At 52.0% G+C, this 24,070-nt stretch overlaps 2 protein-coding genes across 2 annotated transcripts in view; both read left to right on the top strand.

The window, feature by feature from the left end:
* The window catches only part of LOC135305571 (zinc finger protein 850-like), a 296,716-nt gene that overhangs the window by 238,060 nt on the left and 34,586 nt on the right, over positions 1–24,070 (top strand). The gene's annotated exons all lie outside the window — the stretch shown is intronic.
* On the top strand, positions 5,306–10,860 carry LOC135305999 (serine/threonine-protein kinase pim-1-like). Its single transcript, XM_064429571.1, has 6 exons — positions 5,306–5,416; positions 8,920–9,036; positions 9,153–9,203; positions 9,408–9,774; positions 10,421–10,577; positions 10,848–10,860. The coding sequence occupies exons 1-6, from the start codon at positions 5,306–5,308 to the stop codon at positions 10,858–10,860; spliced, it is 816 nt and encodes a 271-aa protein (XP_064285641.1).

Genomic DNA, 24,070 nt, shown 5'->3' with positions numbered 1-24,070 from the left:
CTCACCTTTTTAATCAATGTCCATGTCCTCAATGGACTCTTCCATATCCACATCCATCTCTTCTTCCTCATCCACATCCATGTCCATCTCTTCCTCTCCAGGGTCTTCTCCGTCTATTTCCATCTCCTCCTCCATATAAATCTTTGTATCCACCTCCATCTCCTCGTCTCTGTCTGGGACAGCCTGCAGAGGCAGCAAAACCTCAGAGTGGGCTCCCTGTCCCACTCCATCCCCACAGAGCTCCAGCCCACCCGGGCAGGTGGGGAGTGTCCACCTCCATGGAATGGCACCATACCTTCCCCAGGACAAATAGGAGCATCCTGCAGGGCTGGATGTCAAAATCCAGGCGATAAGGAGCTTTCAGGATTGATGGGGTTATCGAGCTGCAGGTGACAAGCAGAGTGGGCAGGAGCAGGGTGAAGAGCATGCGAACAGAACGGCCAAGGATTGTGTTGTGCTCTTTGCTGGATGCTGGACGTTCCAGCTGGAGTGTGGGCTGTGAATCACAGTTCCCAGGAGTCCAGGCTCAGTGTGAAGTGGACAGTGGGGACCATGGAATGATGGAGTCCCTGAATGGTTGGGCTTGGAAGGGAGCCTGAGGAACAACATCTTGTTCCCAGCTGAGCAGTCTTCCCCCAGAACAGGCTGCTCAGAGCCCTGTTGCCAAGGATGGGGCATGCACAGCCTCTGTGCACAGCCTGGGCCAGTGCCCCACCACCCCCAGTGGAAAAGAGCAGCTTCCTTAGATGCAGCTTCAATCAACCTGCTGCAGTTGAAAGCCATCCCCCCTTGTCCTGTCAGCACAGGCCCTGTTGAACACTCTGTCCCCTTCTTTCCTGTGGGACCCTTCCAGTCCTGCACAGCCACAGTGAGGCCTCCCAGTGTCTCCTGTCTCCAGGCTGAGCATCCCCAGCCCCACTTGCCCAGCAGTCAGTCACATCAGGGCAAGTCAAGGCTGCAGGGTAGCAAATAGCATCAGGAACTGAGAGATGCAAGCTTTAGACCCAGGTTTGCCTCTAAATGTACAAAACTAATAACAGTGGAGGGGAAGATGGTGGGACACTGGTTCTGTTCTAACTGGTGATTTATTTGCTTTTTCTTCTTTTCTGTCATGCTGACCCTGGATTCTCTGTTTGAAAGGAAGCCTGGCACAATGTCCATTGTCTTCTCCATTTGTGAAAGAACAAGCAGAGTCTGGGCAGGCTGATGATGCAGAGCACAACCTGAAAATATACTAGTGATCCTGAGCCTGGGGGATGCAGCTAAACCCAGCCAAAAGGAATTTCTGGAAAGCTGATCCTGGTTTACATTTTCTTCAGTGTGGCTATGCCAACTTCCCCAGTCATTTCTAAAAAAGCAAACAAAAACTCAAACCAAAACAGACAAAAATCCAAACAAAGAAACCAACAAACAAGCCCACGCAAAGCAATCCAACAACTAGATTAAAAAAACCCAAATAAAACCAAAGGGAATGAGGAGTTAGGATTAGTTGTGAGGATAGCACAGCAGGCAAATGGCTGCTTCCCACAGGATCACCATCAAAAGCCACATAGAACAGCTGCTCCAAAATATACCCAACAGGAGAAAAAGAAAAAGTGATGCATGGCAACTTTGGGGGCAGCTCCACATTCAGGTGAAGGATGAGCACGCAGTGGTACAGATCCAGCATTGCCCACCCTCCAGGCTGCTGTTTGCTCCTGGTGAAAGCCCCTTGCAGGACTGTGGCCCCTCTCAGTGCAGTGTCAGTCATTCCCAGAGCTCTCAGCTGAGCCACTGGCATTTCCAGAGTGACATCCAGTGGGATACCATTTTCGGTTTGTCTCCTAATGCCACAGGGGTCCTAAACAGTATATGCCATCCCATTTTTGTTCTGTTGATATTGACTGCTTGGTTTTATTTTGTCAGCAGTTCTATTCATTATGAATTGGAATATGATGAAGAAACTAAGGAAGTTAGCACCTATAATTAGTGCACATAGCTTAACTGATGCGGCAGCTCATTTAATGCTTGCTAGGAAAGACCTAGAAAGATGTAATGAACAAAATTGGTAAAAAAAGAAATGGGGGATTTGTAATAAGTAGTAATACATTTGTTCATTAATTAAATCAATAGCTAAATAACTATATGTTATAAAACAATAGTTAAATAGCCAAAAAAACTTCTTGTGCAGATACATATGGTTGCTGGTTTACTATAGTGCTTTGGGAATTCCATTGTAAAGTTATGCCTTGTGAAAGGACAGTAATGAGAAGCAGCTGTAACAACAATCCTTAAACTCGCTAGAATTGCTTAGCTTGCAGAAAGTGTATAGTACTAGTAAGAATTGCTTAGCTTGCAGAAAGTGTATAGTGTTCTGTATAGATATGCCTTATAAGGCATAAGTTCACTCAGCGTTCACAAAGAGGAAGACTAAGGGGGACTAAGCCTTCATCCCACGACCACCAGAAGGCAGAAAAAGACCCCCTAGCAACTGAATGAGCAAGCGCAGAAGACAGATCACGTCATCCCTAAACCCGGAGAAGAAGGCAATAAAAGGTGGACTCAGGGGATAGGAATTTTGTGAGCCAAAGTGGAGCGGAGACTCCGGGCCGCCCAGCGCTGTCCTTGCTTATTCTTGCTTGCAAAAATAATAAAGATAATTATTTGATCCTTAAATTCAGTGGACTTGTTTATCACACTGCCCAGACCCTAAACTGCCCCAAATGTGCCCCAGAAATGTCTCCAGGGACCCCAGAGTGGCCCCTTTTACCCTGTGCGTGAAAATAATAAAAAAATATGTCAAAAGATCTAAAAATAGCATTAATTAGCATTAAGAAGGAGAAATAAATGGCCAATAGTGGTCAATGATTTAATGAAAGGAATTGTTTTATTTAAAACCAATGACAAATAATTTTTTGATTGCTAAAAATGTATTCAATTTTTCACATAAATATCAAAGGTAATAGAAATATACAGTAATACTAATATAAATTAAAAAACTATAATTATAATTTTATAAATTAATCAATCTTATTTATTTTAAAAATGCATACTTTTTTATGTTTTGGGATGTCAGTCCCAGGTGGGCCATGTCAGACATGGTGAGGCTGGGGTGAGGAGCAGGTTGTCCAAAATGGGTCAGCCTGCAAGGGGCTTGTTCCTCTCCATGCCCAGATCTCCTGGGGAGACATTCAGCATCAAGATCACCTGGGGAATCGTTCTTTCACCTCTTTTCTGAACTGAAAAATAAAAACCCACACACGTGATTAAAACCAAACATCATGCTGTCGGTGCACTTTGAAATCTCCCTCCTTAACAGAACTCCAGACTGACTCCAAGCAGCCTCACAAGCCCTGGAGGCTTGGAGGAAAATTGAAGGAAGAGAAAGAGTCCCCCAGGGCTTTCTGTATTTTAATCAGCCCCATGGTGGATCTGGGGCTGGGTCCAGGAGCCTCAGGCACTGAGAGAAGGATGAAGAAGCTGCTCAAGGAGTCAGAAGCAAAACTCCAAGTGCCTTGGAGCATGGTTGGGCCCCAGTGAGGGCAGGGAGTGCCAAAGGCTCCCCAGGGACTGGTGAGAGCAGATCCTTGAGGCCAGGAGTGCAGGGAGCCCAAGGCTCAGGCAGGGAACTGCAATGCTGAGCAAGGCCTGGGCTGGCTGGGGGAAGCAGAAAGGCCAAGTCCTGAGCCCAGCCTGGCCCAGCAGGGCCTGTCCCTCACGGGTGGCTCGGGGCTCTCTGTGGGGCAGGGGGATGTCAGGGGCAGCAAGGACAAATGCCATCAACCTGCAGCCCCTGCCAGCCTGGCCAGGGAGGCCGAGGGAGAGCCAAAGTGCAGCCCCTGCCAGGAAAGTTCCTGCTGTGGGGCCTCCAGAGGCGCTGCCCGAGCCCAGGGCACAAAGGCCTGGGTGCCTGTGGCCCTGCCAGCCCTGCCCAGCCCTCGGCCATCTGTCCTGCAGGCTGTGCCCCCTGTGCGTGCTGCTCCTGTGCCCTGGCCGGCTGCACTCGCCCCTCTCGCTGTGCCCCAGCATTTCTCAGCCAGCGTTTCTGTGCCCTCCCTGGGCTCCCTGCACCCAGCGCTGCCGGCTCCTGGCACACAGAGCCGGCCATGGCCCAGCCTCACGCTGCCACACCTCGAGCACCACAATTCCACCCTGGCAGGGACTTTGCTTTCTCCTCAGCTCCAGGCTGAACCTTCCAAGCTGCACTTTGGGGAGGTTTCCTGCAATTCCCACTCCCAAGGAAAGCTCTGTCTCCTGCTGCTCACAAACAGGGAAGGGCTGGTGGGAGAAGTGCTGGTCAGGAGGCTGTTTAGGGCACAGTCACAATGAAATTATTGACTTTTTAAATATTTGGTAAAAGAAGGAGGGACATCAATAAATCTTCTACACTGGACTTTTGAGGGCAGACTTTGGTCTGTTGAGGATGCAGATTTGGGGAGGACCAAATCAGGTATTGATTTTTTAAAAAAAACAGCCCTTAAAAACAACTAGTTCCAGGAAGGATGGAAACACTTCAAAAAACAAATCTTGAAGGGGCAAGAGTAGGCTGTCCCTTTGTGCAGAAAGATGACCCAGAGGGGGAAATGACTGGCCTGGCTGGGCATGGAGCTTTTCAAGGAAAAGGGGGATTAAAAAGGGATTAAAAAGGATATTTTTAGGGATTAAAAAGAGGGTGCAGCACCTTTGGACATAGAGGCAGGTAAATCAAGAAATGTTTAAGGATGTTGTTAGGTCATGCAGAAAGAAAATTAGAGAGGTGAAAGCTCAGTTAGGACTTAACATGGATACTTCTGTGAAGGATAATTATTATGTTTTCATAGGTACGTTAATGTCAAAAGGAGGGGTAAGGACAACCTGCATTTCTTACTGTGAGGGATATGATTACCAAAGATGAAGAATGGGCTGAGGTACTTCACCCCTCCTTTGCCTCAGTTTTCAACAATAAGACAGGCCATCCTCAGGACAAGTGTTCTCCTGAGCTGGTAGATGGGCACAGGGAGCAGAACAGCCCCCTGGAATCCAGGAGGAAGCAGCTGGGGACCTGCTGAGCCACTCAGGTGCTCACAGGTGTCTCTGGGATCAGAGGGGATCCATCCTAGAGGGATGATGGAGCTGGTGGATGATCTCCCCAAGCTGCTCTCCATCATTTACCATCAGTCCTGGCTCAGCAGGGAGGTCCCAGAGGAGTGGAGGTGCCAGTGTGAGCCCATCCCCAAGAAGGGCTGGAAGGAGGATCTGGGGAACTCCAGGCCTGTCAGCCTGACCTGGGTGCCTGGCAAGGTTATGGAACAGATCACCTTGAGAGCCATCACAGGGCACCCACAGGATGGCCGAGGCATCAGAGCCAGCCAGCGTGGATTTCAGTATCTGCATTGATGGTCTGCATGAGGGGATTGAGTCCAGCATCAGCAAATTTGCAGATGACACCAAGCTGGGTGTGAGTGTGGATCTGCTGGAGGGCAGGAGGGCTCTGCAGAGGGACCTGGACAGGCTGGATCCAGGGCCCAAATCCAGCAAGGTGAGGTTTAACAAGTCCAAGTGCCGGGTCCTGCACTTTGGCCACAACAACCCGTGCAGCACTACAGGCTGGGGACAGAGTGGCTGGACAGCAGCCAGACAGAAAGGGACCTGCAGGGACTGATGGACAGCAGGCTGGTCATGAGGCAGCAGTGTGCCCAGGTGGGCAAGAAGGCCAATGGCTCCTACCCAGGATCAGGAATGGTGTGGCCAGTGGGAGCAGGGCAGTGATTCTTCTCCAGTGCTCAGCACTGGTGAGGCCACACCTCGAGTGCTGTGTCCAGTTCTGGGTCCCCAATTTAGGAAGGACATGGAGGGGCTGGAGCGTGTCCAGAGAAGGCCAAAAAGGCTGATGAGGGGTCTGGAGGAGAAGTTTGTTTGAAAGCACATGAGGGAGCGGTGGTTAAGTTAACTGGACGATGCTCTGGGTAGACAAGGAAGTGTTAGGGTGCAGGTTGGACTTGGTGATCTCAAATGTTTGTCACAATAAACTGGAGTGGGTTCCCTGGAGTCCCCCAGCCCTTGCTGGCCCCAGGGGCTGATGGCATTTGTGCTCCCTCAGGTTCATGTCCCCACAGCAGCAGCATGGGGGTGCTCCTGCCTGCTCTGTGCAATGCAAACAGGGGCTCCTGAGCCAGTGCTGCCGTGGCTGTGCCTGCAAGGATGCGGCACCTCTGTGAGCTGGGGGAGAGGCCAGGGCTGCAGAGGGGGGATGTTGTTGGCAGCTCCATCAGGACGCTCTGGGACGCTGCCCTGGGCTGTGCAGCGCACTGGGGATGGATCAGCCCCTGCTCTGCTGCTCCTTCCCGTCTCCCCCAGGGCCCTTGCAGAGCCCCAGCCATGCTGTTTGCCCCCAGCCTGCCCACGGCCAGCCTGGGGCTGCTCACCCTGGGGCTTTTCTGTGCTGAGCATTGGCCTAGCCGTGTTCTTGAGAGAGCCCGGGCAAGGAGCCTGGAGCCCCCAGGGCCTGGCCTGAGGCGTCAGCGCTGCCCCAGCAGTGCCCATGGCCTGTCCCTGCTGCAGCCCCGGCACTGCCACCCCCAGGACTGTGCCCGGCCCCGAGAGCACTCAGGCCCTGCAGCAACACCAGGGCCACCAGGGCAGCGGGGCAGGGCCACGGCAGCAGCACTGGCAACACCAAGTGCTGCTGCTGCTGCTGGGCACAGCTGCTGTGCCAGCACTGATCTGCCCCCAGCTCTGCACACAGACATTGCTGCTGCAGCTCCAGAGGAGGCAACAAAAGGGCATCTCTGGAGAAAACTCTGCTGGGAGATTCTTAATTCATCTAAAGCCACTGAGTACACAGCTCCTCATTGTCACAGTCTGCGGCCATGGTGAATGTGGAGAGAAACAAAGTCAGAAATAACAGAAACAATCATCTAGCTTTAGGGAGAATATTAAAAAAAAAAAAAGACAGGGAAATCAAAGAACCAAACCAACAGAACTATCAAATATTCATTTTGTTACAAGTGATTTGCAGAAATTGGCAATCAGTTTAATGCTTCCTAAGATGTGCAGTGATCAGTCTCCTCACTGCAGCCTTGAGCTCTTGGTTCCTCAGGCTGTAGATGAGAGGATTCAGGGCTGGAGGCACGACCGAATACAGAACTGACACCAACAGATCCAGGCATGGGGAGGAAATGGAGGAGGGTTTCATGTAGGCAAGTACTGCAGTGCTGAGAAATGCATTTCTCCTGCATGTTCCCTTTTCAGATTCTTTCAGTCATCTCCTGAGAGGTGCAGATTGTTCTGGGGCTTTTCATGAACTGATTGTACTCTTGATTTAGATGGAGACTGTAGAATTGATTTCAGATGTAGCAGAATCTGAACAGAGCACAGAAACAAACTCCCTCTGTCAGCCCATTTTCATCTTCTAGATCATTTTCAAGATGTCCTTGTGCGTGTTGGAATGATGATCACACAGCTCTCCACTTCTGGCTGCAGGCTCTGCAGATTGTTTCTCTGCATTCAGTCAGGCTTGCATTCCCTAAGAGTTCTTGGTAGCCTGTCATGTTTTCTTAGGGTAGAACAGTAACAATGAAAACCTTACCAATGGCACAACTGCCCAGCCCACAAGGAAAAGAGAAGAACAAGCTGTCAAGTTCTTCAAATATTTGTCCTGCTTTGCTGCAAGTGTGCTGCATACACAGTGTGGAAAGCCAAGAGAAGCTGCAGTTGGTGGCACACCTTGTGACAGAAGCTGCACGTCGTTCTCCGGGAAAGGTTCTTGGAAAAAGCAAACAGGACTGAGGAGAAGATTCTGGAAAAACTGAAAGAGCTTTTAAGAAATTAAATGAAAATTGAAACAATTCAAGACGTTTTTCTCTATTTATTTTTATGCTCCCCTTTTCCATCTTGCACTAGTTGTCCATCCCATTAATTCCAAACAGATCTCACCGCTAAGATCCATGAGTTGGCACGTTTTAGACATTTTAAGATGCCATGACCTACACACAGTTTGGCTTCTCCTGTTTTTCTTGGAAAGCAACGCTGGAGAGGTAAGTGCAGTGTTTGTGTCAGGTACAAATTCTGCATTCAGGGATTGCGCTCTGAGAGTGTTTGACCCTCAGCAGGGACAATGCACAGCAGGGACCGAGGGGATTCCTGAGCCATTGTGCAGGAGTCCAGACTCTGGCTCTTGGCTGAACTCGGCAAAGTTCCCATGTTTGGACAGGCTCAGGGGCTGCCCTCGGGGAACGTGGGGCTCGGGGCGGGGGCGAGCGGGCAACAGACAAACGGACACGGGGACAAACGGCCCCGGAGCTTCAGTTGCAGCAGTGGCAGCAGCAGCGGCAGCAGCAGCGGCAGCGGCAGCGGCAGCAGCGACAGTGAGAGAAGAAACTTTAGATTCTCTTCTCCTCTCCCTCTCCCGCTTCCCCGTACCTCTCCCGCTCTCCCTTTCCCGGTCTCCCCTCCTCTCCCCGCCTCCCTCTCCCCGTGCCCGGCCGGGCCATGCCCCCGGCCCGCCCCCGTGCCCGCCCCCGGCCGTCCCACCGAGGTCTGGTCCCAGCCCGGCTCTGGCCGTGCTGGCGCTGGCGCTGCTGGGCGGGGTTCAGTGCCTGGGGCTGGGGTGATATTGCCGGCTTTTGGCTCCGCCTGACCCGGCACCGACCCCGGCCCCAGCACCGACGCAGGGTCCAGTCCCGACCCCGACCCCGACCCCGACCCCGACCCCGACCCCGAGCCCGGCCCCGGCCCCGGCTCCTCCCGGGGCCCGCGGAGGACACAGGCGGCCCCGCCGCTCCCGCCGCCTCCGCTGCGGCTTGCCCGGCCCGAGCTCCGCCGCTCGGCAGAGCGGCCCCCGGCCCCGCGGCTCCCGGGTCGCGTTGCAAAGAGCGAACGCCGGGGGATGGCCGGGCCGGGGCGGGTGAGGGGCGCTCGGGGGCCGTTGCTGGCCCCGGGCCGAGCGCTGACAGCCGCGTCCCGCCCGCAGGGAAGGCGCAGGAGGCCCTGCAGGAGCGGTACCGGCTGGGCTCGCTGCTGGGGCGTGGAGGATTCGGCAGCGTCTGGTCGGGGACGCGGCTCTCGGACGGCGCCCCGGTGAGCGGCGGGGCCGGCGGTGGGCGGAGGGGGAGGGGGCGCAGGAGGAGGAGGAGGAGTATGGGGCTGGGCAGGGCGGGCGTTGAGCGGAGCCCGCTGCTCCCCTTGGCTTGCAGGTGGCCATCAAAAAGGTGCCACGGAACCGCATCTGGCATTGGAGCGAGCTGGTGAGTGAGCCGGGACAGCGGGAGAAGCCGGGCCGTGCCGGGCGGGGATGAGCCGAGCCCCGGCAGGGTGGGAGCCGCCAGGACGTCTCCAGGGGGAGCGGGCCTGGGGCCAGCGCAGGGCGCAGAGCATCCCGGGCTGGCTGAGGGGTTGCCCAGCCCCGGCCCAGCATCAGCCCCACTGACGGCATCGTGCTCCTCCCGCAGCCCGACGGCACCAGCGCTCCCCTGGAGGTTGTGCTGCTGGACAAGGTGTCCAGTGGCTTCTCCGGTGTGGTCCAACTGTTGGAATGGCTTGAGCTCCCCAGCGACATTGTGATGGTGCTGGAGCGGCCAGAGCAGTCTCAGGACCTCCTGCATTTCATTCGGGCACGGGGGTTCCTGCGCGAGGAGGTGGCGCGGCAGCTGTTCCGCCAGGTGCTGGAGGCCGTGCGGCACTGCACCAGCTGCGGGGTCCTGCACCGCGACATCAAACCAGAGAACATCCTGGTTCACCTGGCCACCGGGCAGGCCAAATTGATTGACTTTGGCTGTGGCACCTACCTGCAAGAGACAGCCTACACTCACTTTGCAGGTGAGCCTACACAGGGCTGTGCTCCCGCTCCTGGCATCTCACAGCCCAAGATCTCACAGCCCAAGCTGGGTGTGGCAGCAGGGATTCTCCCTTTTGCTGCCACTCAGGAAACTGAATCTGCAGCTGAGTTGCTTTAGAGCAGGGCTGGGTGGGGAGCCATCTTCCAGCCCTGCTGGCAGCCTTTGCCCACCACTGTGCCCAGGACTGGGGCTGGGCTGGGGCAGCCAGCCTGACAAAAACAGCTGTGGGTGGGGGTAGCAGAGACGGAGACTGGAACCTGTGTCCCAGCCGGTTTGTGTGCAGGCAAGAGGAAGGGCTTGGACTGTTCCACTTGCCCTGTTTGTCTTGCCTTTATAATATGTTTGGGGCAGTGCAGGCAGGGAGAATGAGGGCATGGTTTTTCCCCAGCACGCAGTGGGTATTTCCTTTGCATGTCATGGTCAGGCCTAGCCAGGGCTTCCACTGTCCCCTTCCCACACCAGTGGCTTCTTTTGCAATCCCAAGTTTGTACACCAGTCCCAGGGGCTGGTGAGAGGACAGTGGTCACCCTGTGTGCTACTGATGCAGCCCCCGCCCGCCCAGGGATGCTGGGGCCAAGCTCTGGAGCAGCAGTATCCCCCTGATGAACTCCATCTGTATTCCACAGGAACACCATCATACAGCCCCCCGGAATGGACCCGCTTTGGCTGGTACCATGGCGAGCCAGCTACCATCTGGTCCCTGGGCATCCTGCTGCACGAGATGGTCTGTGGGAAGATGCCTTTCAGGAGGGGCTGGAACTTCAGCTGGGGCCAGCTCTCACTGCCACAACGGCTCTCTCCAGGTGAATCCTCTTCTCTGGGCACAGGGGGAATACCAGTGCTGGGAGACAGCAGCGGGCTCGGGAGCATCCCGCTCTGGCAGCTGCTGAGGAGGTGGCACATGTCCTGCTCTCCCCCAAAACCAAGAATTGATGGGAAAGTTCAGGCCCAGCTCTGAGCGCATCCAGCATGGCCTGGGCATGGGAATAGTGGGGCAAAGCAGACAGGAGCCTTCTCCAGCTGACGGGCAGTTTCTGGTTTCTCTCCCCAGAGTGCCAAAATCTGATTGGGTGGTGTTTATCCATGCACCCCTTGGCCAGACCCTCATTAGAAGAGGTGTTCTGTCATCCTTGGATGCAGGATGTTCATCTGCCCTAGAAGAAGGGAGAGAGCCACAGGCACACTGTGCTGCAGGGCCCTAGTAAGTTACAGCTGCACACATGCCTTGGCAATGAGAAGCAAAGAAAGCCAGCCCGTGTCACTGCACCAGGGTCATGGGATGGGAACATGCAGCCCTTGTGCTGGAGCTGAGCTGCTCTGCCCAGCCCTGGTGGCTGTCATCCAAGCAGGTTTTGCTTGTCCTGGTTCCCTGACAGCTGGGGCCCTGGGCAGAGCCCTGACAGCCTGGTCTCACCCCAGGGAAGGAGAAGGAGCCCCCAGAGAAGCTGTACCGGGGGAGGCTGCTGCTGCAGGAGACAGCGAGGATGACATCAAGGATGACCTGAAGGATGACAACCTCTTCCTCAACCTGGCCACCAGCAGTTGAAGGTGATGCACTTTGATTGTGGCACCTTCTTCAAAGCCAAACTCCACAGGGAATTTGCAGATGAGTCCACACCTGGGGAAATGCTCCCAGATTTGGGCATTGCCCAGCCTGGCTGGGAAGCAAAGGTTCCCCTTTTTTGAGGCAGATGCAGCTGATCCTTCAGTCAGCTGCCCAGCTGCTTTTGGCAGGGCTGGGGGCATGGGCTGGGGTGGGTACGAAATGGGAGTGGGCTCCTGGTCCTGCCAACAGCCCCCAGCACCCACTATGCTCCAGGCTGGGGCTGGGGCTGGGGCAGCCAGCCCAACACAAACAAACCCCCATGGTGGGAGCAGAGGTGGGACTCCAGAACCTGTGCACAGGTGCTTTGCTGTGCAGGCAAGGAAGGGTTTGGGCTGCTCCACTGCCCTTGTTTGCTTTGAGATCACGGTTATTGTGGGGGACAGTGCAGGGGGAAGGGAGAAAACCTGGGCTTTGCTCACACATGGCTGGGTTTTTCCCTGGCTTGCAGGGCTTGGGCGTTCCTCAATCCCCTCACAGAGATATGATTTTTACCTTTGTTCTTTTTTCCCTTTTTGTCTGTAATCTATTTTCAACAATTTGTTGTTTGTTTTTCTAGAGGAAGCATTCTGGTTGGTCCAGTCTGGATCAGGAAGTTCTTGGGAGCAGCTGCAGCGTGGATGGGCCGTGCCCTTGGAGCAGGCTGAGGACATCGTCTGGGACCAGCTTTTCTTCCAGCCATGGATGGCATGAGGTGGGTCCCCGTCTGCTTGGCAGGGTGGGCTCAGAGCTTTTGGGAGATGGCAGCGAGCACAGGAGCATCCTGCTCTGGGCAGCTGCTGAGCAGGTGGATGTGCCAAGGCTGGCTGCAGGCTGGGCACATGTCCTGCCCTCCTGCCCTGCTCCCAAAGGCAGCACGGATGGGCAGCTCTGGGCACAGCTCTGGGCACAGCCAGCATGGCCTGGGCACCACGGGCAGCTGGGACAAGGGACAGGAGCTTTCAGATGATGGGCGGTTTCTGCTTTCTCTCCTTGCAGCCGGGCTCTGCGGATGCTGAGGCTGCTCTGGGCTCTGCCAGGGCTCTGCTGGAGCTCAGCACCGGGCCGGAATCAGCCAAAGAAGAAATGGTGTCACCTGCAGCACAGGCTTGCTTGAGCATTTTGACAACGCAGCTCAAGTTTGCAGAGTGTACACCTCCAGAGGAAAACAAGACATCCCCCAAAAATTAAAATTGTTCAATATCTTCTGAAATGAAATCAATCTGGGATGACTCCAAATGACATTTTCCACCATGCTCAAGATGTAGCTCAGCCCTTCTCTGAACAGTTCTCTCCCCCACCTGCCTTTTACTTTTCAAATGCTCCCTTTTTTTCCCCAGTGAATTCCCAGCCTGTTGCTGTCTCCATCACTCTGTTGCCTTCCTTGATGCCCCTGACCACAAGGAGGGCTGAGCCCCAGGTTTAGGGACTCATGCTGTCACTGGCTGAGGAGCAGCAATGTCTCAGAGGTCCAGTGGGATTTTAGTGTCATTCAGAGCCACTCTCCAGCCCTCAGCTCTCCTAACTGCTGAGTTCCCACTCCCTTTTCCTGGTCCTTGCAGCAGAATGAGCTCTGTGAATCCCTTTGAGCCTCCCCACACTTCCCAACCTATGCACCCACCTCAGTGAGGCTGAAGCTGAAGCTTCTCTGTCTCCTCTGGCACTCCAGTCCAGTCCCCTGTGTGGGGAGCCCCAGCCCCAGAGCACAGCACACAGCAGTGCAGTCCAGGCTGGAGCAGCTGCCCTGCAGCCCTGGCTTGGCTGTTTGTGGCAGCTGAATGCTCCCTGTTTCCAGCTGTCCCTGCAGGATGACCCCAGGGCAGAGCCCAGCCGGGCTCCCACTGCAGCCCCTGGAGCTTGGGGCAGACAGTGCTCCCAGAGCTGAGGTTCATGGGGAGCACCCGGAGCTGTGCCTCGCACTCAGTGCTGGCAAGTGTTGTGTTCTCATCTCCTGCAGCCTGAGGGGAAAACAACCTGTGCTGCCAGACCAGCACTGCCCCTCTGGACAGGGACAAGGCTGAAGAGCATTCCCATTCCAGAGGAGCTGGTACTGAGCCTTGGCAGGGCCCGGCCCAGCTTTGCTTGGGGCAGAGGGAGAACAAGGGGCAGCTCCCTCCCAGCCCAGCCCAGGGACCCCTCCAGCCCTGGGGCTTGGGGCACTGTCAGCACCTGCTGCTCCAGCCACCGCTCCTGCTGGCCCTGTCAGCAACACCCAAACTGGGGCTGATCCCGAGGGAGCAGCAGCAGGGCCTGGATCTGATCCCTGACTCTGGGGCAGGCCTGGACAAATGACCCCACAGCAGCAGCAGCAGCAGCACATGGAGCTGACTTTCAGCACAGCCCCTGCCACTCTTCCCTCCCGTGTGCAGCGGTGTCACAGCAGCCTGAGGCACCTGGGAGCCCCCAGTGCCAGCAGGGACTTGAGATGGCAGCCCTGGGCTCCTAGAGGTTGTGCAAGGAACAGAGCTGGGGACTCCCTGTCCATGAGGAGCTTCCAGATGGAAAAGGCTGCTGTGCCCAGGCAGCTCCAAGGCCACAGCAAGGAGAGTCTCGACCACTGGATCTGTGCCAGTCCCACAGTCCTGGGCAGCAGCCACTGAGCCCTGGGGGAACAGAGGGCACAGCAAGAGGGACAAAACCAGGCAAGATCAGAGACTGGAGAGAGCCAGACCTGGGACAGGAACAGCAGCTTCACTGCACTCTTGGAGAAAGCTCCTGGCTGGTTCAAAGTGCTGAAAGGCATGAAGGACAGAGAGGAGGCCATACCAAACAATGCTCCTGTTTCCATACCCTCCCCTCTCTGTGTCCCAGAAGGAATTGGATGAAATGTGTTCTTCTCTCCGAGTTGTCTCGTTCAGCATGAGCAGCTTAGCACCAGCAGCTGAAGGAGCTGAAGCCTCAGGCCACAAGAGCTGAGCAAGAGGGGACTTTCTGAGCAAATGAGTGCTGCTAACATGGACCTAGCTGAATTCAGCAGATAGAATCATGGAATCACAGAATCCTTTCTGTTGGAAAAGACCTCTGAGCTCACCCAGTCGAGCTGGTCACCCAGCAGTGCCAAGCCCAGCACTAAACCACGTCCCTGAGGTGCCAAGGCCTGGACAACAGCCCTGAGTGAGGCCTGAACAGCAGGCCCTGAGCCAAAGGTGGCCTCTGGATGAACCTTCCAACCAAAGGTTATCTTTGTATCTGCTCATTAATGAAATATGCATGGTCATTAGCACTGTGATAGATGTAGCCACTCATTAGTGAAACATGTATTGACCTTTCTGTATTTAGAAGCCAGACAGGGCCATGAAATCTGACATCTGGCCTTGTTTGGGGCTGAAGGATCAAAGTCACCTCCCTTGGTTCCTCCTGAGGCCCTGGCCAGGCTTTGGGAGGAACCCAAGAGGAGGATGAAAGCAGATGTTCCCACACTAGAAGTGCTGTCAGTTTGTTCATTCAGCACTGTCAGAGCTGGGCCCTCTCACAGCGAGGTTGGAGCCTCACCTGTGGCTGGAGGCACCTGCAGGAATTCCCAGTGTCCAGGAGTGGCTCTGCAGCCCTTGGCTGGGACAGCTTCCCCCAGCTGCTGTGTGGATCTGGGGGATGGTGAAGTCTGAGGGTAAATGATGCTGGATCTTTCTTAATTACTGCTGCAATCTTTGGTGGTGATGGTTGGGTGCATTGCTGAGCTGCTCCTTTTGTGATCCTTTGCTGCTTTGAGCTGCAGTAAATGACACTGATTCCTTCAGTTGGTGTCTGTGTCTTTGGTGCTGACCCTGCCCACTGGTAAAACAAAACTGGCACAGTCTGGCCAGATCACAGCAAAATGTCTCTTGTTAAATGTAAATGTGAGGAGTCAGTGCCATCAGAAATTCCCAGATGAGAAGCCCTTCCCTGGAGTTCTCTGGCTCCGGAGCGGGCTGAGGTCGCAGCACCGTGTGAGCAGTGGGGCAGTTGGTTAAAAGAAGCTGAACCCCTGGATGTCTTAAAATGTATCCAAAAATTGCATACGGAAAAGGAAAAGAACTTGTGGGTTTGGGCAGACAAAGATGAATTTGTTAACAGTACATTGGAAACAGCACCTTCAGAAGGAACAGTTATTGTTGGAATGCTCCCACATGGAGCAACAGAAGGTTTTAATCTTGAGCTCCAATGCATTTGTGCAAGTGAAATATTAATATGATAAATAACTATGTACATATTTATAGTATAATAAGACCTTAATATATATATATAGATATATATCTATTTTATATGTATGTCTATACCTATCTAGCTATATCTATATTTCTATATCAATATCTATGTATAAAATAGTAATAATGTGAAATAGTGCTGACAATACTAATTTGGTAGCTTTGGCTGCTCAGGGATGTAACATTAAACACTCTACAGAAAAGGATTGGCCAGGACCCTAATGTCAGAAGTAAACTTTGTGAGATTGTATACAATGAAAAAAGGAGGAGGGGATAAAATTGTCTATTTTTACAGGGTTTTCTGATACTGTGATGCAGAGTGCTTTGTCTGTTACTGTGAAAAATACCGTGATTAAGACTGCAGGGTTTTTCATGTACCAGACTATCCTCAAGCTGCAGGATTTGTTGAACAGGTGAAGGGGTTGTTAAAAGAGCAGTTGAGCAAATGAGGAGATGGGAACCTGTCCCCATGGAGAACCCATCTCACAGATGTGTTCCATGCCCTTAACAATGGCCCACTGGGGAAATGCAAACCTCTGGCTGTGCACAGCTGCACCCAATTTGCACCTACAATCATGGGCAGTGAGACTTGGACTGCCTGGGAAATTGTTGTGGGTGTGATGGCCCCTGGCAGGGCCAGCCCAGAGTCTGCAGGGCTGGACCTTCATGCATTGGAATTAATTAGGATAAATCCAAAGCAAATGAAAGCTATCAATACTGAGACAGGAATTCAGATTCCTCCAGGACACTTTGGTTTGGTAACTGCTCGCTTGGAGCTTGGCCTTGCAAAATGTTCATGTCATGGCAGGAGGAAAGGAGGAATTGATGCAGAATATAAAGGAAAAATTATAGTAATTCTGTTAAACAATTGTCAATAAGATTGGATTATTCAACCTCATGACAGGGTGGCACAATTATTGATATTGGAATTTTAAGCACAATTGTGAAAAAAGGAGATCCACCTCCAGTCATTACCATTTGTGGAGATAAAGGGTTTGGATCCAGCAGTCCTAATAAAGGAGCCAGATTGTGTGCCCAGAGGCCAAAAGGCCCTCCCGAGGCAGCTGAAGGAACAGCTCTAAGAAAGATAATACTGAATCCTGAAACCTGGGCAGGAACAAAGGGAATATGTCCCTGCAGCCAAGTATTCTGTGTGAGAACAAGTAGGTATTACAGGATACTGTTTTACCCATCCTGCCAGACCAAATCTCCCTGTTTGCCCCAATGGCCCCTTTGGAAAATGCTCTGATCCAAGGGGCTCCCTGTGAAGGCTGCTGTGACACCGAGGGACTTGCACACAAATTCCATCCAGGAGCCTGGGTGCCCTCAGGGACTGGGACCCGGCCCCCTTCCAGCCAAAGGGGAAAGGGCCCCACCAAGCCTTGTTACCCACAGACAACATGGTAAAGCTGAACAGCAAAGGACTTGGGGGCGTTATTCTGGAGTTAAAAAGGCTCCAGCTCCATGGACAACAGAATTATTGTTCCTAACTCAAATGAGCAAATGAGATTGAGAAAAAATAATGAAGAACAGTGTCACTAAAGTACTATTGATGTCTGGAGGTTGTACCTTGATAATCAGCCAGAATCTTTGTTTGCCACAAACACCACCAGTGTTTCACCAAGGGATTAGTCATCAAAATTTAATGATTAGTTCTGAAAATTTCAAGATCAGGGTAGCCAAATTACTCCATGTCACTAATTTCTGTGTTTGTTCTCAGCTGAAGCTAGGAGGAATGGGGTTCCCTTGGAGGGCCCACCCTGTGGGCTGGCCAGAACTCAGTCCATGGGCTCTGACTCATAACTGTCAGTGAAGGGACAGTTCAAGAAAACACAGGAATACAATGGTCCGTTTGACAGGACTCACTAAGATTTCCCTTCAGGAGAACCGAAGCCTGTTCTAGTTACAGAGGCCACAGTGTGAGGGGATTTCTGTGCTTTACCATCACTCCCAATGTCAGTAGAGCTTGGGCTGCTGGAGCTGGTCGGTGTCAGTGTTACCCCACTCCTGGCTGCAGCGCCACCATTTAGGGTCCTTCAGCAACAACCACAAGGAAGACCTGGAGCCTAGAGAACATTTTCCTCCCAAGGAGTGCCTTGGGTTTCAGAAAGCAAAAGATTCTGGTTCGTCCTGTGCTCCATGTGTGCTGCCCCGTCCTGTGGAGTACACTGGATGGATTATTAGAAGAAGTAGCACATAATGCTGTTAAAATGTCCAATAAGCACATCCTATGGGCTCCAACAAACACAAATGGGGACTCCACAGAACCGCATGGCCTTGGATTATCTGCTTGCTGGCCAAGGAGGAGCCTGGGCTTTCATGGCACAGGAATGTTGCACTGCTGTCAGTGATGGGTTTGAAGGCCAACAGTCAGCAATCACCTTGACAGACAGAGCAGGAGAAGAGTGGCAGAAAGAAGAAAATTCTTCTTGGTGGGATTGGCTTCATGGCTACCAAAGGAGGCTGCTGTGAAATGCATTTGTGGCAGTGTCTGTCATCATTGCAGTGTGTGCACTTGGTGTGCACTCTAACATTCTATGTTCGAGTTGTTGTGACACTTTGTGATGGGAAGTGGAATATTGAGACTTGTCTTAAAAGAGACAGTCTCAAGAAAAGAGAGGCATTTGATAAAGAAGAGAGAATAGTAGCAACTCTTTAGGCATGTTTGAAAAGGAATGTGAATAGCTCTGAGTAATGAAATGTAACAGCACTTAATTGAAGCACAAGGGGAGATGCGTTTATGCCTAATACCTAAATCTAAACTGTGTTATTGAAAGAATGGTTATGAAGGTGGTAGTTCATTGTAGCTCTCAGGGCCCATCCAAGTAGCAAGGCCTGAACAGGCTGGGATCAAGGCCTGAATAGGCCCGGAGGCAGAGTTCATCTCTAGATGAACCTTCCAACCAAATGTTATATTTGTATCCACTCCCTAACAAAGCATTATTAACAACATGATCAGTGGATGTGTTCCTTGATAAGACATGGATTTCTATTTCTGTATTCAGAAACCAGACAAGGCCCCATCTGGCCTTGTTTGGGAGTGAAGGATCAAAGTCAACTCCCTTGATTCCTCCTTGAGCCCTGGCCAGGCTTTGGGAGAAACCAAACAGGAGAAGGAAACCAGATGTTCTCACACTAGCAGTGATGTCAGCTTGTTTATTTGACAGTGTAAAAGCTGTGTCCTTTCACAGAAGGCTTGGAGGCTCCTTGCCTGCAAAGGTGGAGGCACCTGCAGGAATTCCCAGTGTCTGGGAGTGGCTCTGCAGTCCTTGTCTGCCCCAGCTGATGTGTGGATCTGGGTGATGGTAAAGTCTGAGGGTAACTGGTGATGGATCTTTATTTAATCACTACAGGCAATCTATGTTGGTAATGACTGGTGTGCACTGGATTGCTGAACTTCTTTTGTAATTCTTTGCTCACGATTATGTCCTTTGCTGAGATTATCCTTTTGTAATTCTTTGCAGCTGTGAATTATATAAATTACAGGATTCCTTAAGTTGGTGTCTGTGTCTTTGGTACTGACCCTGCCCAGTGGTGAAATAGGGCCCCCTCTTGCCTAAGAGTTACCTGGGAAGGCAAAACCCCTCACTTCAACATTCCCCCCGTGTTCCTTGTTCCCCGCACTTCATACACTGAGGATGATGTCCTGTGGTCTGGGGTATCCCCGGGGTCAGTTGGGGTCACCTGTCCTGGCTGTGTCCCCTGCCAAGCTCCCCACAGCCCCAGCCCCTGCCCAGGGTGGCTGGAGGAGGGGCAGGACAGGCCTTGGCTCTGTTGCAGCTCAGCAAGAACAAAACCATCTCTGCGTGCTCAGCCCTGTGCTCAGCACGCGGCCCAGCAGTGTCTCAGTGCCAGTGTCTGTGCCCTCAGTCCCTGACAGGGCTTTCCATGGCAGCTGCCAGGACAGGTGACCCAGGTGTCACCCCCAGTGAGGGCTGCCATGGAAACAGTGCCAGCACTGCCCCTTTCTGTCTGGCTGAGCTGGCCTTTGGCCCTGGCAGTGCCCTTTGCTGCTGGTTCCTGGTGCCTGAGCGGCCAGCGCGGCACAGGGCAGGTGGCCATGGCACAAGCCCCCAGCCAGGGATCCCCTCTGGCTCTGGGCAGTGACAGCAGCCCTGAGCAAGGGGCTGGCGCGCTGGGGTCGGTGCAGTGTCCATCCAACAGTGTCTTGTAATGGCCCAGTGCAGACTGGGATGATGATCCACCCTCACAGCTGGCCCAGGGCAGCTCTGCAGTGCCCTTCCCCACAGCCTGTCTGCACAGAAGCACTTGCTGGGTGCTCTGCATTTCCCTTCCCTCACTCCTGGGTCCCTCCCACACCTCCCAACTCGGAGCTTTCAGCTGCAAGGAGTTCAAAGCTGGCCTGTCCGTCAGGAATTGGTCTAATTCTGCCCTGAGCAAACTCTGGATTTGTGTTTATTGCAGAACTTCCTGTGTGTCTAAAACATTCCTTGCAGGGTTCTGCCTTAGGGAAGGGGAACCTCCTTGGTGGCAGCTTGGGCTTGGCACACACTTGAGGAGGATGTCTGTTTTCAATGGGGAAACTCAGGAGTTTTAGATTGGTTCAAAATACAAAAGAAGATGACCCCTCTTTGGCTGTGTACAGCCAGTTCTCTGAGCAAAGCAGGTCCCTGGTGACTGAAGAGAGACAAAATGGGCTTGGGGAATGTGGAGCAAGGTTGTCCACGCTGCGTCAGAGCTCAACGCACAGCTTCTCTGAGCAGGCCAGAGCTCCTTAGGAGAGTCCCTGCTGGATCAATATCAGTCACTGAATGCTGCAATCACCTCTTGTGTAATAAGAACAGCCATAAAAGACACCCTTTAAAATAGGAATACATACTTGCTAGAAGCTCTTTGAAATATTTCTCCATAACTGAAAAAGGAAACCCTCCTAATGAACTGCACTAGAGCAGAGGTACATCAAGGCAGAGCCATGGTTTCTCAGGACTTGCTTGATGCTAACAAGCCCCATGGTGCATTTGGAGCTGAGCCCTGGAACCTCAGGACCTGAGAGGAGATTGTACAAACCTGTCCAGGAGTCAAAGTCAGAAGAAAACCCCAAAGTGTGTCTCAAGGCATGAATGGGTCCCACTGAGTTCCATCCCAACACAGGCTCCTCATGGACTCCTTGGAGGAGAGAATTGGGAGCCAGGATGGCACAAAAACTTCTCAAAGACTCAGTGTGAAAAGGAAAATCCAAAGTACTTTAAAAACCTTGAGTACCTCAAAGTATTAATGAGCCCCACTGAGTGTCAGTACAAAGCTCTCAAGGGACTTGTTAAAGCAGATAATTGGGGCCATGATTGCACAAACCTCTCACAGAGTCTGTATCAAAAGGGAAACTCCAAGTACCTTAAAATAACTGAAGTACCTTGAAGTATTAATGACCCCCACTGAGTGTTGTTACTGACAAACCCTCTCCAGGGACTAATTACAGCAGATAATTGGAGGCCATGATTGCACAAAACTCTCAGAGAGTCCAAGGCAAAAGCCAAACCCAAAGTCCTTTGAAAAACCTGCATTCCCTGGGAGTATTCAGGAGCCCCCAGGGACAGTGCTGAGCAAGGCTCCCCAGGGACTCCTTCCAGCAGATCCCTGAGGCCACTGGGATGTGGGCTAGGGGGAGATGCTGAGGGCAGGACAAGGGGCTGACAGTGCCCAGCCTGGCTGGGGCTGTGCCAGGAGGCCCCAGGGCCTCAGGACAAGGTGTCTCCTCCCAGCCCTTGCTGGCACAGACCCTGCTGCTGTGCCCCAGGCCACCAAGACTTGGCTTCTCTTTGTCCCCACCTGGCATCACTGCCTCCAGTTCTCTGCTCTGCCTGGGGCCTGGGGACACTTTCTCAGTTGTGTCCCTCAGTGGGACCCATTAAAAGTCCAAGAAACTTTGGAGTTGGATTCTGACTTGGAGTTCTGGAGAGGTTTCTTCAGCTGCCTCTCAGGGACTGATGTTCAGGGCCAGAGCACAAAGCCCCAGATGCCGGGGTCGGCTGTTGATTGTCTCTGCCCCAGCACGGGAAAAAGTGGTTCTGGGTAGGCCGCGCTCTCGAAGAAGGAGTCTGGACTCTTGCTTTCGGTCTTCAGTTGAGTTTATTATTTCTTATCTACAAAGATTTTCTGTCTGTCCAGCCGAGGTCTGTTCAGCAGGACAGCCAAAGGCACTCTCCCCCGCCCACGAGGCGGTTGTCTCTTTTATAATGAAAATTACGTATTCGATATTTACCTTTACTTCCCAATACTTTCTGCCCTTGTTGGCAAGTGTACTCTTTCTATGAACCAATCCACACATGCCAACATCATCCTGAACATGGATGCCAAGGAGAAGAAAGAAGAAGGACAGGGCACGCCCAAATTCCTCCATCTTGGGACTCCTGATCCATGCACAGAATTCTAGACCCCCCTGTACAATACATAAAACCCCCCTGTACAGTGCATTCTAACTTAAGTTCTAACAAGTGAATAACATCCCCTCACCATTTAAACATGAAATTCTCTCATCTCTTCACCTTCAGGTGTCATTTCTTTAAAAGGATCAAAGTCAAGCCACCAGGTACTTTTGGCAACATTCCAGGGCCTCCGAGCCCCCCAAGGGTTGTCTCGGTAGCTCTGGACATCCGGAGTGATGTACTGAGCTCCCACATCTCCCCCTTCTGTTTGCACCAAAAGCACCCTCTTTGCAACTCGACTCATGACACCCCGCACACACAAAAGAATGCATGGGATTACAATCAAGAGAACTATGAGAATCACCAAAATTTGAAACCCTATCTTTAAAATTTCTTTTCCCAAAGGTGAAAGATCAAAAAACTTTGCCATGTCCTCAATCCAAGATCCTGTGATCTCGCCAAGTTTCTTCACACTCTCCTCTATTTTTTCGATATTTTCATGAATTGACCTGGAATGGTCGGAGAGATTCATACAGCACATTCCTTCAAATTCTTTGCACCCATGGCCATGAGCAAGCAAAAGATAATCGATTGCTGCTCTGTTTTGCAGAGTTGCCTGTCTTACACTGTTCATGTCTTGCAACATGTCACTCAGTGCAAGAGAGACTGATTGAGCATGCTTGCTCAGCCAACAACCCATACGATCCAATTGAGTCAAAGCAATTCCTGATGCTGCCTGAGGTGAGAAAATTGCTATCGCAATTCTCCTTGCCTTGCTCCAAGTGTAAACCCTGTCATCACGATTCTCATTGAAATATTGTAAAGATCTTTTTTCTTTATGTTTTTGTTCTCTCTGCATCTTTAAATCTGGCGTCAGCATTGAAATTCTTCCAATGCTGCATGGACCTCCCTTGGCATTCGCAGGAATACCATGCCAAATCCTGTCTCCACAAATCAAAAAGAATCCCCTTGGCAGTTGCACTGGGACTTGGAGTGACCCTTTGTCTGTCACCATGGTGTTGTTGCACCAGGCTGACGCATTTCTGTAGAATTCATGACTGGGAGTAACATCAATAGTTTTGTTTGGCTTTGCTGTACCTGAAATTTCCAATTTCATGCATACATTCATTGTCATGGACCCGAAAATCTCCAATTCCTGAGGTTCAGAAGAAGCCACAGGAAGAGAATGTATCCAAGTATACCATTCATTCACAGGATCTTTAACGACCTGTGAGATCTCGATTGCAGTGTGTCCTGGAATTGGCCATTCACTCACTGGCAATCCAATCATGCATGCTGAAAATGGCCTCCCTGGTCTGGAATGCGTCAGGCAAATGCTATCTAAATCTGCTGCCTGGGCTAAAGCTTCCCAAACATTTTTCTCTGGCTGATTGACTGGTAAATTTGCTTTGTTGTTCAAAGCCATTGGCAATGAGACAAAACACATGAACATTGCAAAGTTCATCACCCCACCTTTCTGACTAAATATCACCATTTTCCACCCAAAGTTTTTCAGAAAACCCCCCAAAGTCTTTTATTCTTCTGTTTTTTCTAGATTATTGCTTGTAGTTTGAGTCTCCTCCTCTGTCTGAGTACTTGTCTCTCTGTTTCCGGGATCTGTGTTCTTTTGTTCTTGCGTTCGAAACGGCTTCACGTGTCGTGCCGACACCCACTTCGGACCTTGCTCTGTGGAAACACAAGCGAAACCCTTGCCCCAAGTGATTAGTTTGAAAGGACCTTCTATCTGTCCTGATTCTGGGTTTCTGACCAAAACTAAAGGATTCTCCCTTAATCTTGCTTGTGAACTGTTTGAGAAATGTCTCAAGATTGGAGGATTGGGTTCTGAGGATGAACTATTTAGAAAATTCAACACATACAATGTGAAATGGGCATTGTCAACCTGTCTGCTCGAGCATTCCCCTCTGCTAAAAATCCTGGAAGTGTTGTGTGAGCTCTGATGTGTGTGATAAAATATTCATGTTCTCTATTTTCCAACAAAGTTTTCATGCTCACCAAATACGAATACAATATTTCATTGTTGGCCTCTTTCAAGAGTGAACCTTCCAAGCGTCTGACTACCCCCGCGACATATGCGGAATCCGTAATCAAATTGAGAGGTTGTTCAAA

This window comes from Passer domesticus, chromosome 8, assembly GCF_036417665.1.
Source record: "Passer domesticus isolate bPasDom1 chromosome 8, bPasDom1.hap1, whole genome shotgun sequence".
NCBI lineage: Eukaryota > Metazoa > Chordata > Aves > Passeriformes > Passeridae > Passer > Passer domesticus.
This window is presented reverse-complemented; position numbering and strand designations above follow the sequence as displayed.

Bases quoted from the DNA above. Each gene is read 5' to 3' on its own strand.
- LOC135305999 (XM_064429571.1), top strand. From the start codon at position 5,306: ATGGCCGAGGCATCAGAGCCAGCCAGCGTGGATTTCAGTATCTGCATT. The intron at 9,037-9,152 runs GTGAGCGGCGGG...CTTGGCTTGCAG, and splicing joins GGCTCTCGGACGGCGCCCCG to GTGGCCATCAAAAAGGTGCC. The intron at 9,775-10,420 runs GTGAGCCTACAC...TGTATTCCACAG, and splicing joins AGCCTACACTCACTTTGCAG to GAACACCATCATACAGCCCC.